Source organism: Heterocephalus glaber, unplaced genomic scaffold (assembly GCF_053883595.1).
Source record: "Heterocephalus glaber isolate CG9 unplaced genomic scaffold, H.glaber_assembly_v1.0 deba00001509, whole genome shotgun sequence".
NCBI lineage: Eukaryota > Metazoa > Chordata > Mammalia > Rodentia > Bathyergidae > Heterocephalus > Heterocephalus glaber.
Window position 1 is genome coordinate 2698072 of NW_028258325.1, and position 17098 is coordinate 2715169.

Consider the following 17098-nt stretch of genomic DNA (forward strand, 5'->3'; position numbering starts at 1 on the left):
GCCATGCGAAGGGCTTCATCTAGCTTCCGAATCTCAGATACAGGTTTTTCTTCTGAGGCCTCGCCCAGCCCTTTCAGCTCCCCCTCGGCCCAAGGATGTCAGCTTCCTGGAAATGCCCTATCTCGGGGTCCCCTGGTAGGGAGGTGCTGCCGCGTGGCCCACGGGCTGGGAGAAGGACCACTGAGTCCACACTGCATCAGCTCTGCCCGCCCAGCGTCCCCCAGCTTCCCGGAGGCCCTGTGTGTGCTAGGTTGGCGGTGCAGACCTCAGCGGAGGCTTCGGGCCACAGCTCGTGGGAGATGGGTGGGAGATGCGGGCTGCAGGAGCTCACTCTCTGGCCCAGTGGGGTGCAGGCAGGGACTGGTGGACTCTCAGGCGAGCGTCTTGCCTGATGCAGTGTCCTGGCTCTGTTGCAGTGAACCGATTGGGCGACCTCAGAAATGACAATGATCCGAACTGCACATATGAGGGCGACAACAATGTGCTGCTGGGGCAGACCAGCAGCTACTTGCTGAGTTTCCTGGAGCGCCAGGTGCAAGGTAGACCCGGTGCAGGCTGGGGTGGGGGCGCTGGGCTCTCCAGCACTGCTGACTGAGTTGGTGTGGGAGATCTGTAAGATGTGCCCTCTGTCTGTGGGAGGGGCGGACGGTCCCAGAGTGACCGAGCCAGTCCCCAGTGCCGGGCAAGGCGGGCCCTGGCCGGTGGGCTCCTTGCCTCTCCCTAGAGTCACCGGTGTGCCTGTCCTAGATGGAGCTCGCTTCCAAAGCCCGCTGCGCACTGTGGACTTCCTGGAGGCCTACCCCGGCATGGTTGGCCAGAGGTTCAAGGGTACCAGTGTGGCCGACTGGCTGGACCCCACAGGTGCGTGGCCTGCCCCAGGGTGGTGCCGAGGGTTTTCCTAGCTTTCTCTTCTTCTCTACCCAGGAAGGCACTGTGCCACAGGGGCGGGCAGGTGGGAGGCCGGTGGTTCCATGGCGGTGGCTGGACACGGGGCATCTCCCTTGACCGATGCTTGGGGCACTCTCCATGCCGGTGCTGGCTTACTCCAACCCCAGGATGACATGAGGGGTGCCCGTCCCTCAACCTGCAGGATGACGTGTGGAGCGGCCCTGCCGTCTGCTCTCTGAGCCCTGTGCCCCAGTGGCGGGAGCCTCTAGGCTGTGCTGTGGACAGCTCTGGCTGCCTGCCTGCCCTGCTTAGACCCTGCATGGCTGCCTCCATCTCCACCCCCGCCCACCCCACACTCCCAGCGGCAGCCTTCGCCCCCACGCCGGCCTGCTTCCTCCCTGGCCCCTGCACAGGTGGTGTGGGTTCACCCTAGTCTTCTCGCTTACCTTCCTCTGGTGCCACCGGAACATGGGGCCCGCTTGGGCCCACGAGAGCCCCGGTCAGCACAGAGTGGCGCAGCTGCCTGAAGGCCCAGGCTGCCGCTCTCAGGCCGAGGTTGCACTCTGGGGAGGGTGGTTGCTCTTAGGTCGCTCTTGGGTGAAATCTCCAGTTCCACAGGCAGAGACGCAGAGATGACCGAGCCCAGGTTCTGCAGGGTGGTGGCCTGGGCTGCTGTGTAGACCTCGGCCGGCCATGCAGGGCTCCCTCAGAAAGTGGTCTTGCATCTCCATGAAGGACAGGGCAGCTGCGGGAGGCCGGATGGGATGTGTTTCAGGAGGAGGGGCTGGGTCCGCCCTAGCAGGAGGCAGCTGGTGGGTGGGCCTGTGTTCTGTGCTCGGCGGTGCCTGTTTGCGGAATGCTACTGAGGGTGGAGGAGGCACCTCTGGGTCCTCTGTGGACACAGGTCAAGGTGAGGGAAGCAGCTGGGGCAGGTGTGGGGCACCCAGGTTTGAGTGGGCTGGGCCTCCTGCTCCACACCCCAGGGTGCTCTGTAAATGTCCCTGCTTCAGCTGCCCTGGCCCTGGGAGACCCAGGGATTACACAGGCCCAACGTTTGGATGCGAGCCCCCAGGCTACAAGTCTTAGGATCTGTGTGACGACTCGGAGCTTCCAGGCTGGGAGCCGGGTGCTTCCTCCCAAGGAGTCCTCCTTCTCGTCAAATCCCATGCTGGAAAGACCACTGTTAAGCATCGGTGCAAACTCCGCTGTCTCACCATCACTTAACCAACTAGTATTTAATAGGCATTCTTTTTTTTTTGGTACTGGGGAGCAAACTCGGGTCCTTGCATTTGCGCAGCAGGCAGTGAAACCACTCAGCTAAATCCCCAGCTTAATTGACATTCTTAAAATACCTGTCTGCGAAGCTCATGGAGACCTGTTCTACGGGGCTGGCCTTGGAATCCAACGCAGGGTCCCTGTAGCGTGGCAGAAGCTAACATCCCGGTGAGGCCCCAGGAGATAGAAAAGCAGCCTCTGCAGCAGAGTGTGGTGACTGCTCCCCCAGCTGCCTGTGATGCCCCGCGCTCCACCAGCTGCAGGACTCCAGGCTCCACCCTGGCTCTCCTGGTCTGCAGCATGGGACCTAGTAGGACCGGCCTCACGAGGGCTCTGGAGGTCAGTGCTATGGAGCATGGCAGGGACTTAGCACAGCACTTGCCACCAGTACCTGCTGGGCATCTGCCGATGGCCATTCAGACGTGCAACTGTGCTGTGACTTAGTGTACTGCGGGTGTCACCCAGGGGAGAAGCCACTTCACTCCTGACATACCTGCCTTCCTGGCCCGTCCACCTGTTTAACATTCTGATGGCGAGTAGGGACAGAGAATCCTGCCGGGTGATCCCAAGTCACATCCTGGGCTGCCCAGATGCTGCTGCACAAGGCTCCAGAGTGAGGTGGAATTCATCAATGAGCCGAGGCCCATCAGTGAGCTCATGGCTACCGCAGAGCAGAGCGAAGGCCCACAGCTCCCAGGCTCCGCCCGCCTTGCCCCTGTCACCTGGACTGCAGGAGCAGTGCTTTCCCACTGGCCTTGGGGAATATCATCTCTCTCCTGCTACCTCCCGGCTCTTGTGAGATCCAGCAAAGTGGAAAGGTTTCCGGGGGAAAATCTGCACTGGGTGGAAAGTACCCCAGGGTGACAGGATGCTGCAGAGGACTGGTGGCCTGGCCAGGCCCTCGGTCCCCATCTCCTCAGGCTGTGGTCACCAAGTCAAAGGTCCAGGGCTGACTCATGGGCCTCCGGTCCCCAGGGGAAGATTCTGTGAGCTCTGCAGGACTGAGGGGCGCAGGCCTGTCCTGGGTTCTGCAGCCATGTGCGGGGTGGAGACTCAGAGCCAGGAGGCGGGCAGGAGAGGCCGGCGCCACTTCTGTATGTTCCTCTGACTTGTGCAAGAAGCGTGTGTGAGATACATGTGATGAACAGGCTTCTGCACTGGCGTGTGTCCCACTAGGTCAAGATCCTCCCCTCAGCTGGCTCATTCACATGAATACCAAGCAATTGCCGTGTTTACTGCTCAGACAAATGTGTGTATGGATGGGCATCAAGGCCACGGGGGTCACGTGGGCAGGCAGCAAGGTCACACAGCGCAGGTAGTGGGGTCAGGGCCAAGGGGTGCAGGGTGGTGGGGCTCGCTCTGTGGTGAAGCCTGTGGAGAGCTCCACGAGGGTCTCAGGGACAAGCTGTGGAGGGAGTCAGGGCTTCCCGAGCCGATGACACCCGGACTGGAAGACGGGGGAGGCAGCAGTCGCAGAGACCCGAGCGGGCGTGCAGCCCGGTGCCCCGTGTCTGGGCTGGCTGGGTGCCAAAACCTGCAGACTTGGACCCTCGCCCCAGGGAAGCAGGAGTCCAAAGTCCAGGTGTGGTCAGGGCCACGCACCTGCCCTGCCGCCTCCACGCTGGGGCTCCGGGTGGGCCTGGCCGGTGGCCGTATGGCTCGGGCTGCCTCTGTTGTCACATGGCCACCTCCGTGTCTTCTCTTTCTGTCCCTTGTAAGGTGCTTGTTGGATTTGTCCACCCCCCAGTCCATGCTGACCTCATTCACGTCCTTGACTTCCTCACACCTACAAGGCCCCTGTATTTAACGAGGCCACAGACACAGGTTCTGGGGTCAGATCCGAGAAGCCCCAGCTCTGCAGGGAGTGCCCTGCACCCAGTGGGACCCTCATCCCAGCCCCATGCCCCCCGTGCTTGCTACCAGGATCTGCTGTGCCTGGAGGTCACAGAAACCAGTGCTCCACCCCGGCTGTCCCTCCTGGTGGCTGTGACCGAGCCCAAGCTGCTTGACATCTCTGAGCCTGTGCAATAATAGTCTTGTTTGGTTGGTAACGGGGGCCTCAGCCGTACCTGAGGGGTTACTGACCTCACAGCTGAGAAACAGCTGGGAGCCCTCTCCCAGGCCCCGGGCTGTGTGACACTGCTCCGCTTCTGCCTTCCTAGGAGCCCCAAGCCAAGAGCAGCTGCCAGGCTGAGGGGCCCCCTGCCCGCCACAGCCTGGAGGCACCCAGGTCTGGGCACCAGGCCCCCATGCCTGAGGAGGGCGTGGGTGCTGGTGTGGACCGGGCCACGTGGCCTGCCCACACCCCCAGCTCCAGAGTTAGGGAGCGGCTGGCCCTGCGTGCTGTGACCCATGTCTTCTCGGTGCTGGGGCAGCGTGGGACTCTAGGTGGCCTCCAGGCATGGGCAGAAATGCCCTCCGTGTTCCCGCTCCTGCCCGGCCACTGCCTGGCAATGTGCCTCTGTTTCTCAGCCTCCCCATACCCTCCCGCTGTGCCTTCTGTCCCGGGTAAGTGCAGATGGGTGTCAGATGCCCTGTGCTGACAACTGTCCTCCCTCTGTCCCATGCAGCCCCACTGGCAGCGTACAAGTGGCTGGTTTGCTACCTGCTCCAAAGGAGTCACCAGAAAGTCATGCAGGAGAAAAGATCAGGACGCAGCAGCTTTGAAGCAAAGAACAACAGCCAGGTATGTGTCTGTTTTTACAATTGCTATTTGCTGTGCTCTGCATTCCTCCAGTGTTACATCCCCGGGAGTCTGACATCAGTGGCTGGCTTCCAGCTTCCTGCTCAGCTTCATTGTTGGACATCAGGGCCCAGTTTGGTCCTCTGAAGCAAGCACTGGTCCCTGCCTGGCCGGCAGGGTGTGGAGGAACCATGGAAGGCCTGCAGCCCGGAGCTGGGGTGCAGGCCTGTGAGAGCCTGAGGTCCTGTCCACAGTGGGATGGTGACCCATGTGGGCCACAGGCTCCTCTGGACAGTCAAGGGCTCACCGAGTTCACCCCACATTCAGTGCTCAGCTCCAAAAAGTCACCTCCTTGTCAGGGATGCAGGTGGGCTGGGGTGGCTGTGACTGATAGAAAGTTTGTGGTCTGCATGCTGCACAGAGCTGTCTCGGGTCCCAAGAACCCACCTGCTGTGCCCGCCTCATCACACTGTGCGCTGGACCCCATCATGCCCTGGGGTCCATGGTGAGAGGCAGCCTGGATGAGGAAGCAGGGACTTGCAGGGCAGCTGTGGTCCCCACCCATGGTGTCAGGAAACGGGTCCCGCACCACACTTCGTAGTGAAGCTGTCCCTGGCGACCCAGGTCCATATCCCCTGTGTCCTGCGAGGGCCCAGGACCCTGCCCGGGTAAGGAGACAAAGGTGGTCAGACTGGCTGTGGTTTCAAGGCCTCCTGCCGGGGCCACGTACACCAAAATCAAATGTATGACCTTGAAAAAAATAGATTCAGCAATCGGCGAGGGTCAGTGAACTTTTGGTCCAGAGCCACGGTAGCCTAGAATAGGAGGCCTAAGCTGACTCCTATGGGATGGGCCATTCTCTGCAACCACTGGAGCTGAAGCCTGGCAGGTGTGGTTATTGGCTTCCTCTGCTAGTCACACCATCACGCTGAAATGGGGATAGCGGACAACCTGCCCGAGTTACCGAGATCCTGAGGGCATGGAGGGCAGACAGGTGCATGTCCCCAGCACTGCCCAGGTCCTCAGAGCTGCCTGCACGGCCCGTGTAGACCCACCCTGTGCTATCCCTCGGCAGCCCCCGGCCCCAGTTGGTGTCCCTGTGACCTCACAACACAGCAGCGCGTGGCCAGTGGTTGAGCAGTTGTCACCGTGGGTCTGCAGTAAGAACTCTGTAGCAGTATTTCAGTGAGTCCAGTTGCAGAGGACAAGGGGGCTGGCTGGGCTCTGAGTACAGCTGCCATGGGGTTCCTGGGGACAGCGGGCAACAACCACACGGGGACAGAGCCACAGCCCAGCGGCAGCGGGAGCTCCGGGAGGAGGGAAGGACTGCGCTGCAGACTGAGGCTGGGTCATTGCTGACAGCCGAGAGCTTGCAGAGCACTGGGCAGGACTCTGGGGTCACAGGAGACAGGATCAGGCCCAGAAGGTGGTGGGAACAGCAGTGCAGCAGGGGAAGCGAGCCTCAGAGCATGTTTATGCAGTCTCAGTGTGGGATGAGCCTTAAAGCAGGAAAGTCAGGAGCTACCAAAGGAGAGAAAGCCGTCAGGTTTCACTGTACGGAAGTTCAGCATTTCTGAAGAGCAGTGATGCTGTCCACAAAGTGAGGCTTCCCCCGGCCAGGGAAGCACGTGGCCTGGCATAGACTATCCTTCTGGGAAAGCACATGCCAAAATCAGGACCAGCCTGGCCCAGGGCAGGAACCACGGGCCAGGGATGAGCAGGCTGAGCCCCAGGGCACCAGGCTGGTATTGGGGCTCCTGGCGGGGAGGCTGGGCTTATTGACCAACATGGAGGGGAAAGGCCAGGATGGGCCCCCCGACTTGGCTCAGGGTGTTCTCGTGCCAGGCTCATGGCTGCAGAGTGACAGCTGACCCTTAGCTGTGTCACAGCTGGGGCTGGGGATCCTGGCATGAAGTGACTTGGGGGACGGCTCTGGAGTGGCCCAGCCCCACTGTCCTGTCCGTGACCGGTGCAGCTTTGGGGCCAGCAGGGGCACCCAGACCAGTGCCCCTCAGCCTGAGGGTACAGCAGTGATCGGGAAGATCTCATGGAGCAGTTGGCACAGTGCGCCACACTTCCTGCTCTGCCCATCCGGTCTGCCCAGGTGTCTGTTCCGGAGTCTGTCCCACCCCCGAGGACAGGGAGCCCTGTGCATGCCGAACCCCGGGAGTGAGACACGGAGCAGGACAGCCAGGGGGAGGCACACCTGCGGGAGGACAGGTCATCGTGTCCCACGCTGCCGCTGCAGATGCTCCAGTGCAGGGACACGGGGCCCGGCCCAGGCGCACATCTCTCCGAGTGAACTCTGCAGCCTGGCTCTGCCACCCCCAGCGGCCACCCCCAGCCACCGTGTCCACGCCCGGACCCCTGGCTTAGGGCAGGTCTCAGGGCAGTGGGTCACCAGAAGTGTCATCTTCCTGGGAAGACGAGATAAAACAGTAGCACTTGGATGCTGGGAAGTCGTGTGGCTGAAGGGCGAGGGGCAGTGCTAACAAGCACGGTCCATTTCTGAGCCTGGCCGTGCTGGGCTCGCCCTCACCTCTGACCCCACAGGGGACCCTTGGAGGACTGGGGCTCACAGCGCATGAGCCACCTGGGTGTGGGTGGGACTCACAGAGTTCCCTGCACTCGTGGAGGCCGGAGCCAGCTTGCCTGGGCTTCGTATTCTGCCCCCTTGCTTCATCCGCTAGGCAGAGGGAGACAGATGTGCCTGGCCCTGGAGGCCCCGCCCAGCCTGATTGCTGCAGCTGCATCGCCGGCCAGGCACTTGGACACCTGGGCCCTGGCCCGCCCTGCCCTCAGCGCAGCCCTGGAGATCCAGGCACAGGTCCTAGCTGGGTCTGCGACGCAGTCCCCACCTCCCGGCCCCGCCCCTGACAAATGGGGCCATGGAGATGGGGGCCAGCACGTGAGCCCTCTGACACCTCCGGGTGGCCCACTCTGTGCTGTGTGTGGCCCTAGGCTGGCGCAAGGCAGGGGCAGAAAGCATCTTCTCCCCACTTGTGCTCTCCGAGGGGCCCCAGGAGAATGTCAGCCTTGAATTCAAGACCCTGCACTTAGGCGGTGGAGATGCAGAAAGGAAAACAAACTGTGGGAAGAGCTGGGACAGAGATCTCCATCTTCCACTTAGCCGGGGCTGCAGTCACGCTGTGGCCCCATCCGGCTGCTGTCTCGGGAGAAGCTGCCCCTAGGAGCTGTGGAAGAGGCAGTGGCCGTGCCCAAAAGGAGCAGAAGCCGCTGCCTGCCCGGGTCACGGAACTGTCAGTGTGTCCCTGTCCTCCAGGGTCCTCCCTGCTGCAGGAAGCAACAGGCCCTGTGCCCAGTGACCACCTGTGCCCTGGGGCCTACTGATGTCTGCCCTTTCCTTGGTGCCAGTGGCCATCCAGAGCTCACTTGGGCCCCTGCATCGTGGCTGCTGTGCCACGTGGCTTCCACAGGGACCGAGGCAGGATGCATGGTGTGGTGCGTGCAGTGCTGGCCGCCCCGGGCTCCGCCTCAGCCAGCACCTTCTGCCGTCTGTCAGATGTCCCCATGCTGTGCTGTGTCCCCACGCGGCCCCACCTCACGGTGCTGTCCTCTGGCCATGCTCTGCCCTGCAGGTCTACCACATGCGGACCCTGGCCCTGGCCTTCGTGGAGCTGACGGCGGCGCAGCGGTTCCACACGCGCACGCACGGCCCTGATACGCCTCCCGCACTGCGGGCCGTGCTCGGCCGGCTCAGCACGCTCTACGCCCTGTGGTCCCTGAGCCGGCACCTGGCTCTGCTCTACCAAGGTAAGGCTGCCACCCTGCCCCACGGCCCGCAGGTGTGCCCATGTGGCACCCGTCCTGGCAGCTCAGTGGAGAGGAGGGCTGGAGCAGTAGACAGGACAGCAGATGGGGCAGTATGGGGACGCACCGGGGAGACGCAGTGTCCCTGCATGCAGGGTGCCCACAAAGTCAGTCCCCCTGGGACGGAGGCCTCTGCTGGCAGCGGGCGGGACCCGGGGAGCCAGGCACAGGCAGACATGCACCAGGTTGCCAGGGCGTGCGCCAGAGTTCAGGAATACTGGGGCCACCTCCTCGGCAGTGCTGCATGGGGAGCCCCAAGGGTGCTGGACAGAGGGGACCCAGCAAGGCAGGGGCAGCTTACTGTCAAAGTTCAGCCAACCGGGCACTGTTCCCGTCACAAAAAGTCATCACCAAAGTCATTTCCACCACGAATGCATTCCCAGCACCCAGGCCACTGCCCCAGCCTGGTGGGACCCATGGGACACCGTGGGGCAGAGTCACAGAAAGGATATCTCCCAGCCTGGGCCCTGGTGGCCTTGGAGGCCTACATACCTACATGCCACATGCTGACCCCTGCAGTGGGACCAGGTCCCCAGTGCTCCCTTGAACTTCCTACCAGTACACGGCCCTTCATCCCTCCTCCAGCAGGAACCAGCCCTGGCAGACCCCACCTCCCCCAGCCCTCGGGACTTGGTCCTCTCCTGTCAGACCTGGGCCAGGTTCTGTGCCCCCAGCCCCTGGCCTATGACCTGCCCTTACACATACATACCTGGAGAACCCAGTGGGACAAGGACCTCAGAACCAGCCTGAGCCAGGAAGCTCTGCCCCAGGGTCCCAGCAGGGCTGGGGCAGGTGGCAGTGGCCCTTGACATCTCCACCCCGTCCAGACTTCTTCAGGCTAACCGAGGATGCGGCGTGAGGGGCGCTTTAGACGGCGCAGGCCAGACCTGGTATGACAGAGCTGTGTTTGCAGGGGGCTACCTCTCTGGCGAGCAGGCAGGTGAAGCACTGGAGGGCGCCATCCTGGATCTGTGTGCCCAGGTGAGTGCCCACCACCCCTCCTGCGCCCGCGTGGCTGCCACTCAATACTAACTCACCCCCAGGAGGGAGTTTTCCATTGCTGTCACAGAATCCCTGGGAAAATCAACCTGCAGGAGCACAAGGTGCCTGTGGCTCGCGGGTTCAGAGGTTTCAGTCCATGGTCAGCTGGCCCCATTGCTTCTGGGCCTGGAATGAGGCCCAACATGGTGGGAAGGTGTGGCGGAGCAAGGCTGCTCACTGCTTGGTGGCCAGACAGAAGGAGGAACGGGAGGACAAGGCAGAGTCCCCAAGGGTGCCCCAAAGACACACTGCTCCCTTTAACTAGGCCCATACTACTGCTTCCACCCGTCACCAGCCATTAGACTGACGAACCTGTTAGCGGCTGAGCCCATCCATGGGGTCGGACCCCTCACAGTCCCTTCCCAGGACCACTTCTAAGCTCTGCTGCCCTGGGGCCCATACGTGACACAGCTCTGGGGTCACACCAGACCCTGACACACCCGGTGCGCTGGCATCCTCTGTCCACACTGTATTTGGTCATCCAAGGACGGCCGCATGCCCGGGTCACGTGCTCCATCATCGCAGTGGCCTTGATGTCCATCTGCATCACAGATGCCCTGTCCCACGCCAGCGTCCTCACAGGAGTGAGCACCACCGCCCCTGAGGGGCCTCATGCTGCGCTGGTGCTTGCTGGGCCACGAACGCTTTCTCCGTCCTGTGCCCCGGACACAGGCGCCAGTCGGGCAGCACTGACTTAACTGGCTGTACATGTCCCTCGTGCCAGCACCCCTACCTTGCTGGAAAATCAGCTCAGAAGTCTGGAGGGGGACAGCATGGTGGGGATGCACGCACGCCCAGGGACTGACCCAGGCCAGGCAGAGATGTCGCCTGAGTCCCCAGCTCCCTGTGCTGGCTCGGTTTCCACTGTGTTACTCAGTGGTCTCCATGGAAACCGCAGCCATGGCCAAGTCTGTGGACTTTGTATTCCAACAGCTGAAAGATGACGCAGTGGCCCTGGTGGACGTCATCGCCCCTCCCGACTTTGTTCTGAACTCCCCGATTGGCAGGGCCGATGGCGAGGTAAGGGCCACCCCACCGGAGCTCCCAGGGCGGTGACATGGTCAGGATGCTGTCCCTCTTGGGGCACTTCTGGGGAGGCAGGGAGATGCTGGGGACCTCACCTGCACCTGGACCAGCTCCGAGGTCGCAGGCCCCTGTCCCCAGTGTTCCCTCGGATCCTTGCGGGCAGGCGTGGGTTGGCACCTGCTCCCATGGACACCCTGTGCCACAGCCCATCACCCTCCTCATCCTGGCCAGCAGGTCCCTGCTGCTCAGGGCCTCACCCCGACCTTGAATCCCCCGCTGCCTGTCCCCTTGACCCCGCCCACCCGTGCACCCCATGGCCCCCATGCGGCTCCCTGATCTCTCGCCCTCAAGTTCCAGAATGGTTGTTTGTTTTTTTTGTTTTGTTTTGTTTTGTTTGGTACCAGGGATCAAACTCTGGTCCTTGCGCTTGCAAGGCAAGTGACGGAAGCACTGAGCTAAATCCCCGGCCCTGGAATGGTTTCTTAAGGAGCAGGTGGGGTCAGGCTGCTCCGAATGGAGCCCTCCAACAGCACCCTGCACCCCACATAGAGCCAGCTCTCCTGGGTGCACCCACCCTCCACCTGAGCCCTGTGGGTTCTCCAGCTCCATTTCACACAGGTCTCCCATCCCCCCAGCCTCTAGCCACACCCCCCATTCTCTTCATCCCCTGGGCTTGTTCTCACCCCAGGGCCTTTGCACCTGCTCCCCTGCTTCCCACCGTACTGCCTCCATGCAGAAGTCCCTGAGGCTGCCCCAGACGCACCCCCTGTTCTGTCCCATGAGCCTCGAAGCTCTCATTGCTGAGCCAGACTGTCTCCCTGCATGATCCCCTTCAGTGATGATGCCCACACAGCACCCTCACAGGCTGCCAGGTGCCACCCGGCACCCACAGGGTCCCTCTGACTGTTGGACGTGACGTGTCCGTGTGTCCAGGTCACACACTGAGGTCTTGCTTGCAGCTGTGCGCCATGGACAGGATTCAGCTCTACCCCCGCCATGTGTCTCTTCCGAGGCCCTGCCCCCATTGCAGGCTGCCAAAGTGGAGGCTGCACATACGTGACAGGCCGGTCCCCACCCTCAGGGGACACCAGAAGTGGCACCTCCAAGCCCACACAGGCTGTCCGGTGGCCGGTGCTCTGGGCTGAGCAGTTTGGTGCAACTGAGCGGGGGAGGCCTGGGTGGGGTCTGATCTGACGGAGAGGCGGCACCCAGAGCAGGGACCGGGGTCCCCTGACAGCTTCCTACTGAGAGAGAGTTTGTATAAATTGAACTTAAATCATCTGAACGTTTTCCTAACAAGTGACAGCAGGGAATTTCCTGTCTAACTGAACTGCTGACAGGTGGCACAGGCACATCCGCCGGGAGGGCTGCTCCAGACTCCCCCTCACCCCGCTGCGTGTTGTTTTCCGCAGCTCTACAAGAACCTGTGGAGCGCCGTGCTGCAGGGGAGCGGCGTGCTGGAGCGGCCGACCTGGTGGCAGGAGTTCTGCGTGCACCGGCCCGTGGGGGCCGGCCTGAAGTCCAAGCTGTAGGTGCCCGGGACACCAAGTCGCCTGGCCACACCACGGCCACGCTGGGCAGGTGGCACCAGACGTGCAGGGTCAGGCTGGGTCTCAATGGTTTGCTGTCGGGGCTGGGAGCTCGCGTGAGCTCCCCTTCCTGGTAAATGCGGGGCTTTGGTGACTGGGATCTTCTCAGGCACAGATTCCAAGTGTGAAGTAAACTGCTCATGGTCACGGGTTTTCTGGCCAGATGATCTTTTAAATTCATCTGGGATTTTTTTACACAGCTCCACTTCGCTGAGAAATGAAGTGTGGTGCTCTGATTCGCTGTTGACTCTAGTGACTTTGTCACACATAATCAGCTCTGTCAGGACCTGGCTAGTATGTCATCTGAATGACATAGTTTAAGACTTTGTAAGGGAAAAGATTCTATTACTTTTTTTTGTGGAATGAGAAGTTTCCACTGAGAAATGATTCCAAAGCAGAAATGATCTGAGCGTCTGGGCAGTTCAGCTGCTAGTGTCCCTGTGTGCAAATCGCTCCGTGTGCGATGTGTTAGTCCATTTGTCCCTAGGGCAGGTGGCACATGTGGCCCCTTGTCCTGGGCGTGCCTCAGCAAATCCACATGCCCAGCCTGCCCTGTGGTGCCAACCATGTGTAAATGGACTCCTCGTGCCTCTGAAGGGATTGTGGTTCACTAGCTCATCCTCTTCCTTTTCTTCTTTTTCGGTACTGGGGATCAAACTCAGGACCTTGCGCTTGCAAGGCAGGCACAGTGCCACTGAGCTAAATCCCCAGCCCAAGTCCATCTCTTCCTGCTATCCGAGAGAACGGGAATGAAAGTTCCAGACTCTCACCTTGCGATGGGTTGGTGCAGACCACAGGGTGAGCTGCAGGGGCCAGCAGATGCCCGAGGGGCTGCTCCTCCAGCCGAGCCTCGAATCAGGGCCCAGGCCCTGGGGTCAGCCACCTGCCCGGGGCTACCATCCCTCATCCCAGAGGAGGGCCTGGCTCGCTGTCCTGGCAGAGCTGGGTGAGGGCACCCAGGGCAGCCCGTAGGAGCCACCTGTGACTTCCAAGCTGAGACACCCTACATCCAGCCCTGCCCAGAGGCCACCTGTCTGCCCCACCCCATCCCCGTTCCAGGTGGGCTGGAGCAGGCTGAGACGCTGAGGTGACCTTAGAGAAATTCCATTCTAAGTAAAGGTCATTTAAAAAATAAAGCGCTGAAAGTTTAATCTCTGCTTTCTGCCACTCTTTCTCTGCTTGTAGTGCTCGTGTTCACACACTATTTTGACAACACAGAAAAGGTCATAGAAGAAAACAAATGGCACTGACAGCCGCACACTTGGAAGTAACACCTGGTTACATTTCATTCATTTATTCTGAGCCATGGGGCCACAGAATTGGGGTCACTGTGACCCTTAGCTCCTGCCGGGTTCCCTCCGTCCAACACTGAGGCCCAAGCGGGGACAGTGACCTGTGCTGCCACCTTGCCCATCACCGGCCCCTCGTGGCATCCACTGTCCAGCAGGTAGCGTGCAAGCTCACTCTGTTCCCACGTGCAGCTTCTCCAGCGGAAGGAAGCGGGGTTGCACGCTTTGTGGGCATCTCTTCCCATCCTGAAGGCTGCTCAGCCACACTCCCCTCGCACGACACATACTCTGAGCAAGAGGGACTTCCGGTACTACCTGCCACCACAGTGGGACACACAGGCATGAGAGACAGGACAGGTGCTGGGCAGACCGTGCCGTGCCATTGTCCCTGAAGTAGGATGAGTATAGACTCTGCCTCCCTGTGCTGTGAGCATTAGCGTGGTTAATTCACCAAAGTTCGTAAATCGGGGTCTGCCGTGCAGGTGTCTAGGAGAGTCTCCTTATTACAGCTGCTGCTCAGGAAGGCAGGCGCAGGTCTCTGGCCATGGCAGCCTTTCCACGGCTTCAACCTGCTGCCACCCTCACGTGTAGACGCTTTCCTCCGCTCCCTCCCAAGCCTGAGCCCCTCTTGCCTTAAGTGTGCACTCTGCAAAAATGCCACATTTAGTCTTTAAAAGTCATAACATGTTTTTACAGATTAGGAATAGTAAACCTTCACCAAAGGCGGTGAATCCCTGTAATCCCAGCTCTCGGTAGGTTAAGGCAGGAGGATCACTGCAAGTTTGAGACCAGCCTGGGCTACATAGTGAGCTATATAGTGAGCTCAAGGCCGGCCTGGACTGCACAAAAAGGAGTAGTAAACCTTGGACATATCCTTTGTAAATTATTTTTCTGCATTTGTCATTTGCCTTCTAATTGTGTTCATTTTTTCGTTTTGATTTAACATAGCAAAGCTTAAAGCTTTTTTTTTTCCGGTACTGGGGATCGAACTTGAGATCTTGTGCTTGCGAGGCAGGCAGCGGAACCACTGAGCTAAATCCCTGGCCCAAAACTTAAAGCTTTTAAATCAGAAATCTGTATGTGAAGACTAAGAATCATATCTGCTCCAGCCTTTGAGGTCATGCTTGGAAATTCTTCTCTGACACTAAGATCATTTCCATTTTCACCTGCTTTTCTTAAGTACATTTCGGCATCAGTGGGCCAGAGGATTTATGCTGTGAGGTTGGGATCTCAACTGGTCAGAACTTCGAGTAATGCACCAGCCTGAAGTCCCACCAGTGCTGAATGCCACAGTCAGGTGCGTCCTGGCTGTATTTCTGCTCTTTTCTGTCGTGTCATCTCATATCCTGTCCTGTGGTTTCATTACTGCAGTCTGTATACTTCTAATATCTGCAAATAAAGGCCTCGACTCCCATCTCTTTCAAAAATTTCTTAGCTGTGCAAACTGTGACATTATTTTGTTAAGGCAAGGCATTCTCCCACTTCCAAATCATGAAAAATTCTTTGGAATCTGTTTGGACATCTTCTCTCACTTACAGATGAAGACCAGCAGAGTCTATATCTTTGTAATAAGTTGTCTTTCCATTTAAGACTATTCAAGTTATTTTAATAAAAAGCTCTCTGGTTTTGCATACTTACTCTGTTGGTTATTTTATTAAAACCTTATTTAATCACTGTAGTCTTCTGTTGGTTCACTCTGGTTTTCCTTCTGTGTCGTTGGCAGATGGTGATGGTTCTGTTGTGTCGTTTGCACACATTTTGTCTGTCGCTCAGTTTTCTGTGCAGTGGCACCTGCTGGGCCTGCGGATTGTTCCTCTGTGGTTGTGGAGGATCTGCTGAGGGGACCCCTCCCCAGCAGGGGTGCAGGGCTGTGCTCATGGCTGTGCGGTGGCTGTAGATTTCTGTGCCCCCAAGAGGGAGAAGCCCGCGGAACGAGCAGCTTCTCACCCAGGCATCCATGAGGATGGCACCTGAACCTGTGGATGCAAAACACGGAGCTTCCGAGGAAGAAGGAGGAAAACCTAGTTCTACTGCACTCATCTGCGGCCCCTGCAGAGGGCCCGGCTAGGTAGAGGGCTCGGCTAGGTAGAGGGCTCCCCACTGTGCACAGAGTGGGGTTAGTCAACTTGGGGACTCCTGCTGCTCGGTGACCCCAGGGCAGCCTCTGGTCGGCTTGAGCTACTCGGCAGGCAGCCGCTGCTGGCCCTGGCCTGGCCCCCGGCTCGGGACACTCCCACCTTTCCCACGGGGTGGCACAGACTGACCCCAGCCAGTTTCCCCTCCGCCTGCCTGGGTCAGCCACAGATTCAGGGGAATGCTGCGGAGCTCAGCGGGATGGAGCTGAGTGCCCCTATACCCATGGCTGAGACCCTGCTCCTTCCCTGTCCGCATGAAGCCCTCGGCCTTCCCTTTGGTTCACGACCCCCATTCGAAAGAGGCAGCGTGGCAGAAACTATTTTGCAAGAGAAAATGTGGATAATCTTACAAGGGCTGAGTGCTTGGGGCAGGAAAATGAAGCCCGAGATCAGGGCTCACGAAATCCTCCTGGGTGTTTGTTCTACAGGATGTTAACGTGGCTTATGAAATCCTGGACATCTCCTCAATGTTTTATCTTTGCTCCAGAGCTAGGCTTAGAAAACAAAACAAAGTAAACTTGTGGGAACGTTTTCCCTGCGCCATCACCCCAAACAGCCCTGGTCCAGTGTCTTTTCCACTGTGCCCTATGGCATGTGGCCGTGCGTGTATGGAGCGGGCAGGGGCCAGCCCTGGGCCCGGGCTCGAATCCCAGCCTGGCCGCTGTCTGCGGCACTTCGCACCCTTCTGGGCTTCCTCTATGCTTCCCGCCTTATGGAAGTTATCAGCTGCCAGCATCCCAGGGTCCTGAGGACTCCCAGACAATACGTGTGAAATCCCTAACACCCCCGGGCACAGGCCTCCCCTGACCACTGAGCTGGACCACTGGCCCTGGAATTCCCCCTTCTGCACCCTGGGGCAGTTCTGGCGTGGCTCTCAGGACACTGTACATGTGCGGCCCAACTCTGGGCAGGAAGGCAGTGGGGCGGGACTGTCCTGTGGCACCGGGGAGATGCCGATTCAGAGAGGACACCCCCCTCCCCCACTGCCCAGTGTGGCTGTACTGTTGCCCACATGCGTCCAGGGCCAGCTTCTTCCTTTGACCTCCACTGTGCCATCTCTGCAGTAACCCCTTCCAGGACCCAGGGAGGTCCCAGGGTAGCGCCACAGGGGTCGGGCTGAGCCGTCTTTGTCTCCCTGTGAGCTTCCTTACACACCCGCCATCCGGTTTGGTGCCACTGCCACCACTTTCCAAACCACAGACGAGCTGCTGCCACCTGCACCTGCTTGCCCAAGCCCCTCTGTGCCTTGATGACTCTTCCCCACCACCTTGCCCAGCAGCTCGGAGATGCAGGTGTCTGGTGGCATCAGAGCCATGGTGGCCATCACACTACCTACCCAGC

At 59.8% G+C, this 17098-nt stretch overlaps 1 protein-coding gene across 3 annotated transcripts in view; it reads left to right on the top strand.

Moving 5' to 3' along the window:
* Positions 1–13484, top strand: part of Acox3 (acyl-CoA oxidase 3, pristanoyl) — a 29559-nt gene extending 16075 nt beyond the window's left edge. For 2 of the 3 annotated variants that reach the window (XM_004847345.4, XM_004847346.4), the window contains exons 12-18: positions 417–539; positions 748–861; positions 4734–4849; positions 8446–8620; positions 9591–9658; positions 10652–10738; positions 12157–13484. In XM_004847345.4, coding sequence (XP_004847402.2) covers positions 417–539; positions 748–861; positions 4734–4849; positions 8446–8620; positions 9591–9658; positions 10652–10738; positions 12157–12276 — 803 coding nt within the window. In that variant the 3' untranslated portion in view covers positions 12277–13484. Of the gene's footprint in view, positions 1–416; positions 540–747; positions 862–4733; positions 4850–8445; positions 8621–9504; positions 9659–10651; positions 10739–12156 lie in introns of those variants that run through there. The other variant, XM_087187253.1, reaches the window with a different exon arrangement.
* The last annotated feature ends 3614 nt before the right edge of the window (positions 13485–17098 follow it).